The sequence below is a fragment of the Leptomonas pyrrhocoris genome (assembly GCF_001293395.1).
Source record: "Leptomonas pyrrhocoris isolate H10 chromosome Unknown, whole genome shotgun sequence".
Classification (NCBI taxonomy): domain Eukaryota; phylum Euglenozoa; class Kinetoplastea; order Trypanosomatida; family Trypanosomatidae; genus Leptomonas; species Leptomonas pyrrhocoris.
The window spans coordinates 526,957-536,111 of NW_015438365.1; the positions used below are offsets into that span (position 1 = coordinate 526,957).

The 9,155-nt window shown below is 54.6% G+C and overlaps 2 protein-coding genes across 5 annotated transcripts; both read right to left on the reverse strand.

Annotated features, from left to right (window-relative positions):
• Positions 1–914: 914 nt before the first annotated feature.
• On the reverse strand, positions 915–6,402 carry ABB37_05090 (putative mitochondrial clathrin heavy chain; the record flags this gene model as incomplete). The annotated part of the gene is made up of 1 exon (XM_015803007.1): positions 915–6,402. Exon 1 carries the CDS (start codon positions 6,009–6,011, stop codon positions 915–917), a length of 5,097 nt encoding a protein of 1,698 aa, XP_015658523.1. The 5' UTR covers positions 6,012–6,402.
• Positions 6,403–8,282: 1,880 nt separating this feature from the next.
• Positions 8,283–8,943, reverse strand: ABB37_05091 (putative poly-zinc finger protein 2; the record flags this gene model as incomplete). 4 transcript variants are annotated; one of them, XM_015803011.1, is made up of 1 exon in its annotated part: positions 8,283–8,943. In XM_015803011.1, exon 1 carries the CDS (start codon positions 8,688–8,690, stop codon positions 8,283–8,285), a length of 408 nt encoding a protein of 135 aa, XP_015658527.1. In that variant the 5' UTR covers positions 8,691–8,943. The 4 variants fall into 4 exon arrangements, with proteins under 4 accessions (XP_015658527.1, XP_015658526.1, XP_015658525.1 ...); XM_015803010.1 differs by having other exon boundaries at positions 8,283–8,833; XM_015803009.1 differs by having other exon boundaries at positions 8,283–8,823.
• Positions 8,944–9,155: the final 212 nt, after the last annotated feature.

Below are 9,155 nucleotides of genomic sequence, written 5' to 3' on the forward strand. Positions count from 1 at the left end.
TCAGTCCGTAGCCCGCAGGCTATGTGTGACGCGACTATCTCCTGATGTGCCCTTCCCATAGCGTGTTCCTTGACATCTTTGAGGTTGATCAACTTTAGTTACAAACACAAGTCATAAACCGTTTTCTTTTTCCAAACAAGACAAAGTTTCCTACCAGAATCCCTCGTCTACCAGGGACGATCAAGACGCAAAAGAAGAAAAAGAAAAGAACAAAAACGAATACGCGCAAGAACTACAGGAAGAACCTACACAAGCCACCAAAACAACTCTCTCAAGATCCAACACTACCTTCATCAAAAAACCCGTAAGAAGGAGAAAAAAACATAATAAGAAGAAAAGAAACATATATATCGTGAGGTGCGATTGTGTACCTCACTGCTCTACGTCGCGGTGTCCAACACGTTTGTTTTCTCTCCGTCAACACAGACACACACGAGAAGAGAAACAACGTAGCAAACAAACAAACATAAACGAAAGAAAGAAGAACTCCAACTCGATACAGGATGAAAAGAACACGAAAATTCTCTCACGCTCAAAGAAACAAAAACAGTGCTACACACCAGAAACTCAAAAATAATAAAAACAATAAAAGGAGGGCCGATAAAGTTGCGTTTTACTGCGGTGGTTGCTCTTTGACTCCCCTCTTCGGTTGCCTGTTTGTATACTTTTTCTTTACTTGTTGCTTCTAAGACTGGCTGCTCAACAGGACAACGCGGGAAGCGGACCGACACATAATAATGAAGAGTGAGAACACCGCACGTACAAGAAGAACAATTAAAAGAAAAAAAAAAACACTTTCCTCTGCCACACATAGGTCGTACACCACATCTATCATCTCCAGCTGTTTGGGGTAGTGGGTTCGATTTGAAAAGAAAAAAAAACTCAAGGTCACTCCACACGACGCCTCTAACAGCTTAAAAAGGGCGGCCAGAGCCGAACTGAGGCGGCATGCCAAAGTTCGTCTGCGGCGGCGGCATGCCCATCTGCATCGGCGGCGGCATCCCGGTCATGGGCGAGACAGCCGTATTCTCAATCATCAGCGGCACCCCGCCGGGGCCCTGCACGGGACCAGCCCGGCGCGCCGCATCCTTCGCGGCCGTCTGCGCGTCCATCATCGACTTCTCCATGCGGTCCACCTTGCCCGAGTACTCCTGGATGACCTGAATCATGTACGGCATCGCCGCCTCCATCCGCTGATTCAACCACGCCTTCTGCATCACCGTGGCCGGCTTCAACAAGTCGTAGCACGTGTAAAGGCAGGCTGCGAAGCACTCCGGCGAGTCCTTCACGAAGTAATCCAGCAGTGCGGTGACAAGCTCGCCATCACCGCTCTCGGCCGCCGTCTCGATGGCCTCCTCGAAGAGCCTGTTCTCCTTCGCCACCGTAATGGCGTGGGCGTAGCGCTTGTTCCGGCGGTGCAGCAGCAAGGCAATCTTGCGGAACTCGAAGAGCTCCATCTTCTCCAGCCGCGCAGACAGCTCCTCCGAGTCGTAGTTGTTAAACGTCTCTACGGAGTGGCGCAGCGCCTTGAAGTCTTCCTCCTCGATGTACAGGTCGTTCAGCGCCTCGTTCACCTTCTTCGCGTTGCGCTCCTGGGCTGCCTCAAGGTAGGTGCGCACCACGTAGATGGGTGCCATCTTCTTCACCTCGAGCATCACCCGTTCCGGGTCGACGCGCTTGAAGACGGAGGAGAGGAAGTCGTTGAGCTGCTCCGGGTGGGTCTTGATGTAGAAGCCAATCGCCGTGTACACCACATCACTGGCACCGAGGTGGCCAATGACGTCCTTGAAGATCTCGTGGTCGAAGGCGTCGGCGTGGTGCTGCATCATCGTGTTCGCGGCTGCAAGCCAGTCTTCGTTGTTGATGTGCAGCAGGCGGAGCACCACCCAGTGATGGTACTGCTCGCAGACCGAGATCATCTTGTGCGTGTTGATCCTCTTTGGGTACATGTTCACGTGCTCCACCAGCTTCTCCGGGCGGTACTTGGCGAGCAGGACGCCCATCTCGGTGAAGATGGCCATGTGCGCGCCCTGCTGGCCGGCGGCGTTCTTGAGGACGGCGAAGAGCTCCTCCCAGAGGCCGCGGGTCTCGTAGCGGTTGCACATCGAGCTCACCTCCTCCGCCTTCAGTACCACCGGCACAGCGCAGATGCCGGCCAGCTTCAGCTCGCCCGCCTCAATGCAGGCCAGATTGACCTCCTTGTACGTAGAGATGGACTTGGCCTTGTTCGCCGCCTCCACTGCAGCGGTCAGGTTGTGGAGCTTCACCTCCGTCGAGGCAAGCCGGACGTAGTTGTTCGCAACGGTGTAGAGTACGCGGGCGGACTCATAGAGCTTGTCGTCGAAGCAGCGGTCGGCGATCACGGCGATCTTCACGTTGTGCGTCTCCTTCAGGAACTCCTCCAGCTCGCCGAGGCGTCCCGTCTTGGCGTACGTGATGACGAGCGCCGTGTCGATCTTGTTGTCCTTGGCGCGCGAGTACTGGCGGGCCATCGTGAGGTATTTGATGAGGTCGCCATAGCTGTTCGTGCGCTCCGCCGCCGCAGTAACCTCGGCCACGAGATCGGCGTTCTTTGCCTTGATGAGGCAGTCGATACCCTCGTGCACCTCGTTCTGCTTCACCAGGTACTCGCCCAGCACGCTCCACACCGGCGGCGTGTCCGTCTTCTGCGCAAACGCGCGGCCGCGCGAGATGTCGTTCATGTCTTGCAACAACACCGTCACGGCCTCCTTCTGCATATCGTGGCGCGTGTACACGACAAAGGCCACCTCGTGCATGCCGGCACCGGACGCGATGTTCGCAATATCCTTAGCGTCGTAGTCCTCGAGCGTGGTAACGTACTCCATCACTTTGTCTTTGCGAGACCGCACGGCGGACATGATGAGGAGGTTCTCGAGGAAGCGGTTTTTGCGGAACCGGCCGTGCACGACGATCTGGTCCAGCAGCGAGGTCAGTTCCTCTGTCAGGTTCGCGTTCATGAAGGCGCGCACCGTCGTGCTCACCTCCTCGCTTACCTCCGTCTCCGGCAGGGCGGTCTGCTGCACCGACTCCACGAGCTGCTGGCGCTGCGACGAGTTCTCCGTCAAGACGCTGGCCCAGAGGTCTAGGTTCTGCTCCTTCACGAGGTAGCGGGCGAGCTGCTTGTACATACCGTTGCGGTGGCACAGCTCGATCAGCTCCTCGCTGCAGTGACCGTGGCGGTAGGCGATGTAGGCCAGGTTCGGGTCACGTGTCTCGCAGTACTTGCCCACCACCTTCGCGTCGTAGTACTCGTTCTCGTTGAGGAACTGCTCGGGGCTCTGGCCAATGTCAACGTAGATCTTCGCCAGGGCGTTGTACAGCGCCGAATCGGTCTTCTTCTCGCTGCGGCGGTCCTCGAGCCACTGCTTGATGAGGTGCAGCCGGCCCGCCTCCTCGGTGCAGGCGACAAGCTCCTCGATGGGGCACATGGTGCCGACGGCAGAGAGCAGGTTGCGAATGAAGTCCTCGCTCACATTGCACTCGATCAGCGCCTTCACCACCTCCGGCGTCTTGCCGGGGCTGCGGCGGGTGACGTACTGCTCGATGTAGCTCTCGTTGCTTGTCTCCACGAGGTAGTGCACCATCTCGTTCACTAGGTTGTGCTGATCGCACACGTTGATGAAGGGCCACATGTCCGTCAGCTTCTTGTTCTTGAGGTAGTTCTTGGTGCGTTCGGCGTCGTAGCACGGGCTCTCGCGGGTCATGCGCTCGAGCTCTTGCATCTGGCCCATCTCCGCGGCTGCCTCGATGTAGCGGAAGTGCACCTCAGCGTCACGGGTGTAGGGCACGATGGCGCCGAGGTAGTAGTAGAGCACGTCGTACATGTTGTGTTCGAGAAAGAGGGCGATCAGGTCCGCCGCGCCGAGGGCGTCGCTGTACTTGGTGGCCACCTGCACAATCACCTTGAAGTTCTGGCGCGAGTTGGCGCACAGGTCCTCGAGGCACTTGAGGCTGTCCTGCTTGTTCAGTTTACCAAAGAAGTCGACAAGCCACTCGGGGTTGAAGCTCTGCGTCTGCTGCAGGCAGCGGCGAATGCTAGCGAGGTTGTCGAGATCGGCGTCCTGCTTCTGTGCGGTGATGTAGCACTCGATGGCGTGCTGGTAGAGCCCGGCGCGCTCGCACAGCGGGGCCAGCTTCATGCCGTCGTAGAACTGGCAGATGTTGCGGGCGAAAATCTTCTCCGCGACGGACGGGTGCGAGTACTTGAGGTTCATCTCGAGCAACTTCGTCTGCAGCTCCACCGTCGACTCGTCGTTGTGGTCGCGCAGAACCTCCAGCAAGAACTCGGTCGCCTGTTGGATGCGCTGGCTTGACACGAACATGTCCACAATCTCCTCCGCGCTCAGCACGGGTGTGTCGCCCATCTCGCGGTAGAGCATCAGGCCCAGGTTCACGGCATCCTGCGGGGCCACGCGGATGAAGTTGTTCATGATGACGCGCCAGTCCGGAGAGAAGTTTGCGCGCTTGCAGTACTCCACGGCCTTCTGCGTCTCGTTCCGCTGCAGCAACACGTTCAGCACCTTGGCATGTGCGTTGCCCTGGTGGAAGATCTTCAGGGCCATGTCGGGGTCCGCCTGTTGGACGAGGTCGCCGAGCTCCTCGGAGGGGGTCAACTTGCCCTCATCGAATTGCTGCTTCACGTAGCCGATGCCGCCCTTCGGCACCACCGCCCGCGCCAACTCCACCGACTCGAACTCGTTCAGGCTCGTCTCCGCGAGCACGATCTTGAAGTAGGTCGAGATGGCCGGCGGCTGACCGGGCTGCTGCGGCATCTGCATGAAGCGCAGGAGCGTCTCGCGGGAGCGCAGGGCGTTGCCAGGGGCACGCAGGCACATGCGCACAGCCCCCTCCACGTTGCCGCTGCGCATGTAGTTTTCCATCTGCACCTTAAAGAGGTCGTCGACGCCGCCGAGGTTCGCCGTGGAGGCGATGCGCAGCGCGAGCTCCGCGTTCTGCATGCGGTTCTTCACAAAGTTGATGATGCCGTTGTCGTTGGGGCCAATGCGGATGACGGCGCCCTGGTTGTTGACGCAGACCACGCCGCCCACTTTGCTGTCGTCCGCGCCGCGGAACACCACGGCCTGCGTGAACTGCTGCTCCGTCAAGATCGTGCCCGTGAAGATGTCCATGAGGGCGTAGCTGCCACGGCTGGTCACGACGGTCAGCAGCTTGTGGCGGTCCGACACGTGCATCGCCAAGGGAAAGTCGCCGGGCTGAATGCGGATGTTGTACAGGCGGCGCGGCAGCGAGAGATCCGTCTTGGACCCGGTGGGCAGCTCCATGATCATGACCTGGCCACCCTGCTGTGGGCTGCTCCACGCCATGCACATGATGTTGCACTTGCGCGGCTCGGTAGGGGTCGCGGTGGAGATGAAGCAGCACGCGTGGCCGTCCAGCACGCGGCCGCTGCGGTTCTCCACGCTGTAGAGCAGCGCCTTGCCCACCATCGCCCCCGACATGTCGCGCGCCACACCCGTCACAACGAGCCACTTCTTCGCCTCGTCGGTACGGTACGACAGCACCTGCACAGAGCCGTCGTAGTCCGCGCCGCGGTCAAAGATGTGCTCCGGCGCATCATCGGCGGCCGTGTCGAGGCTCCAGTGATAGACGGCGGTTGCCGTGACGATGCCGAGGGTGCGGTCATCAATCCACTGCCAGTAGGCCACGTCATCGGTGAACAGCGTCGCCTTCAGCCGCTTCGAGGCGTCCACGTCGAATACCTGCAAGTTGCGGCCGCTGCGCAGCGCCAGGACCTTCGACTTGGGGTTCACCACGCACGACTCGGCATCGCGCACGTTGTTGCGGATGCTCTCGCGCTTGTCGAGGTCGACGATGACGAGGGAGGTCTGACCGCCCTCCTGGACATCCCGCACGCAGGCGTACTTGTCGCTCTCGATGGTGACGTTCTTGAACGAGATGGAGCCAGGGCGAAGACCACCGGAGACGGAGTTGAGCTGAAAAATCTCAGCCGACACCGCAGGGGAGTCCATCGTTTCCTTCTTTTTGAGCGTGTATGTGAAACGTATGTGTGGCTGTGTGTGCGTGTGTGTGTGTGTGTGTGTTCCCGGCAGGTTGCTGTTGTACCTGCAAATGAACGTTACGAAAAGGGAGAGAGAAAAAAAACAGTCCGGCAGCACACCGTTCTTCTCTCAACGCAACTGTGCCTCTTCTTCTTTTTTCTATAGATAGGTAATACTTGCCAGCACGGCGCAAACAGTAATAATGTGTTGGGAATATGCAACACGGAGTAATCTTCTTCCCCCTTCACAAGAAAAAGAACACGGCTGGTGCACAGTTACAAGACGAAAATAAAAAGAAAAGAAAACGCAATGGTTTGACTAAATCAATTATCAACGCACGCAGAAATGAAAAAAAAAACACTGTTTTTGCCAGAAAAGAAAAAAAACAGAGAAACAGAGAGAGAGAGAGGTAAGATGAAAGAGAGAAACAAAATCTAACGAGCCAAGAGGTAACAGAAATCGCAAGTCTCAATCATCGAAAAGAGACAAAAAAAACAAAAACTCCATCTCCGATTTTTAGAACGCTAAGGGACTTGCCGTTACCGTCATTGCGGAAAACAAAAACAAAACGGTCTGTTCTCTTCGTTTGCTTTTGATGATGTAGCTCTTCCATTGAAGACAGTTTCCATGACTTTGCAAGACTCCCACTCGAACAATGAGGTTTTACCTTTATGTGTTCTTGGTTGTTGCCATTGTTGCGGCTGATGCTGTTTTGATTTTCGCTCTTACCGCTATTCCTGCTGATATACAGTTGGCTGCTATCCACTCTGCTACATTACTCTTCTTTGTGTGTGTGTGTGTGGTACAAAAGCGGGTAAAGAAAAGGCACGCACGCACACACACGCAAGAAAAAGCGACCCCGGTGAAGACGTGACGGTGCGCCATCGCGTACTCATAAATGCCATCTTTTTGAAGGGTTGTTTTTTTGCGTTGCTTCTCTTATGCCAGTTGAAAGTTAGGAGACAGGTGGCACATTCGCGTCCAAAACATTTCCTTTGTCTAAGCTTCTTATTGTTTTTCTCTTCTACGTTTCCATGCCACCAACGCGTCAATTTGTGTCCTACGCAACTTCACAACAACAAGAACAAAAATAGAAAGGACATTTAAAGTGCGACGTACTCGTCATCTTTTTTTTTTTTTGAAACCTGCGTTTCCAAGGGAAAAAGAGAGCGAGAAAGAAAGATAAGGAAGGTGCAGCGCAGCGAGAAACCGATTGATGCTGCCTCCTATCCTCCCTGTGTGTTACTTTTGCTTTGAGGGAAAGCTAAAAGGACCTCTTACAAACCACACATGCACTCACCCAAACACACACACACACACACACAAACCCGCACGAGAGAGAAACCCAGACCTCTTGCCGCTTCTCTCGTCCATTTCACGTTCGCTTTCACTACATATGTAAAAAAAAAAAACAGAACGAGCACCGACTAATTGGCCTTATGAGGCTGAATGATGATGACATTAGATCGATGAAATATTTTTTCTCTCTTTTCCCTTTCCCGTCGTGCGTCTCTCGCTTATCCCTCGCGTCGCCGCAAAAAAAAAAGGACGTATTAATGAAGGAAAGAAAAGAAAACAAAGTAATTGAGAGCATAAGAAATAATAGTAGAAAAGGGATTCTTTTTGGTTAATAAGCGGTATCTTGAAAAGAAGGAAGGGGAAAAAAAGAGAATGAAGTAATTGCTAAGGCGCGACAACACCGTCGCCGTCATTTTCCACTAACTGATATTTTTGTTTTTTCCTTTGTGTGTGTGTGTGTTTGATACTTGACTCCCTTCACAATTGCGTGCCTCGTACTCCTACAGCGCCCGCTCTTCATGCCGCTCTTCTTCACCAGCAAAACATCCAGAAAGGGGCTCGAAACACACTCCTAAAATTGTGTCGTTCTGCGCCGACAACGCCGCGCCAGAAATCCTCACACAAAGCATTTCCATGGTGCTCTCTCTCTCTCTTGACCTCCCTTTCCCTTTGCTGCGGAGTTGCTGTCTGTGATGAAAAGAAAGAAAAACCTCCAAAAACACTCTTTGAGGTATAACTTGCGTGAAAAGAATTTTAAAAAAGAAAACGAAAACCTTCAGAACACAAAGGGAAGGGATGTTGGTTGTCATGCACAAAAGCACACACCAAGGAGGTACACTACCTTATTTACTAGACTTTTCTTCCTTCCCTCACATACGAAATTAGTACGCTTTCTTTCTTGCTTGCTGATGTGCATTTGAGCTTATTTCCTTCTCCCCTCTTTTAGGCCTCCGGGCAATCCTTGCGGAGGTGGCCCTTCTTACCGCACTTCCGGCATATCTTATCCGCCGCGGAGCGCTTCGGCGCGGTGGGGCAGGCGCGGCCGGTGTGCCCGTCCTCGTTGCACAGGTAGCAGTGCGGGGAGTTCTTGCACTCACTCGCGATGTGGCCCTTCTGGGCGCAGTTGTAGCACATCACCGTCTCCGACTTGGGCGGCGCCTCGGGGCAGTCGCGCGCGCGGTGGCCGGGCCTGTGGCAGTAGAAGCACGGCGCCTCCTCCGCGCTGATGTTGCTGGGGCACTCCTTCGCGATGTGGCCCGGTTTGCCGCAGCGGAAGCACGGAGCGGAGTCCGCGGCTGCCGTGCACTCGCGGCTCTGATGACCGACACCACCACAGCGGTAGCACACCATTTCTGTTTTCTTAGGGAAAGCTGAAGCGGTATAAAGTGATTAGATGAAGCTGTGCAGCAGTACACGAGAACGCGCGAGTGGGGAAGCGATAAGAGCGCTGAAAGAAAACGAAAAACAAAACACTGAAATTTGCTTGGGTGCTCTGGTGAGAGGCAGCAACAACAGAAAGGAATTATGTTGTGCGGTTGTTGTTGATGTGGTGGTAGTGGGAGTCAAATACACGTAAAAAACAAAACGGCCGTTTGTGCATTTCCGAATGCATGCGTTAAACATGGATTCGCAAAGGGTCGTCAAATAATAATGTAAGTGTTGGCAAAAAAAAGAGAAAAATCAGGTTTTGGAACGACAAAAGACAGAATTGCCCTTTCGTGTCTCAAACCAACAGATGCAATTACCAATGCAAGAAAAACGGCGCGTGCCCTTCAAAAACAACAACAAAAAAAGAAATTGAAGCGCACGAAGGGC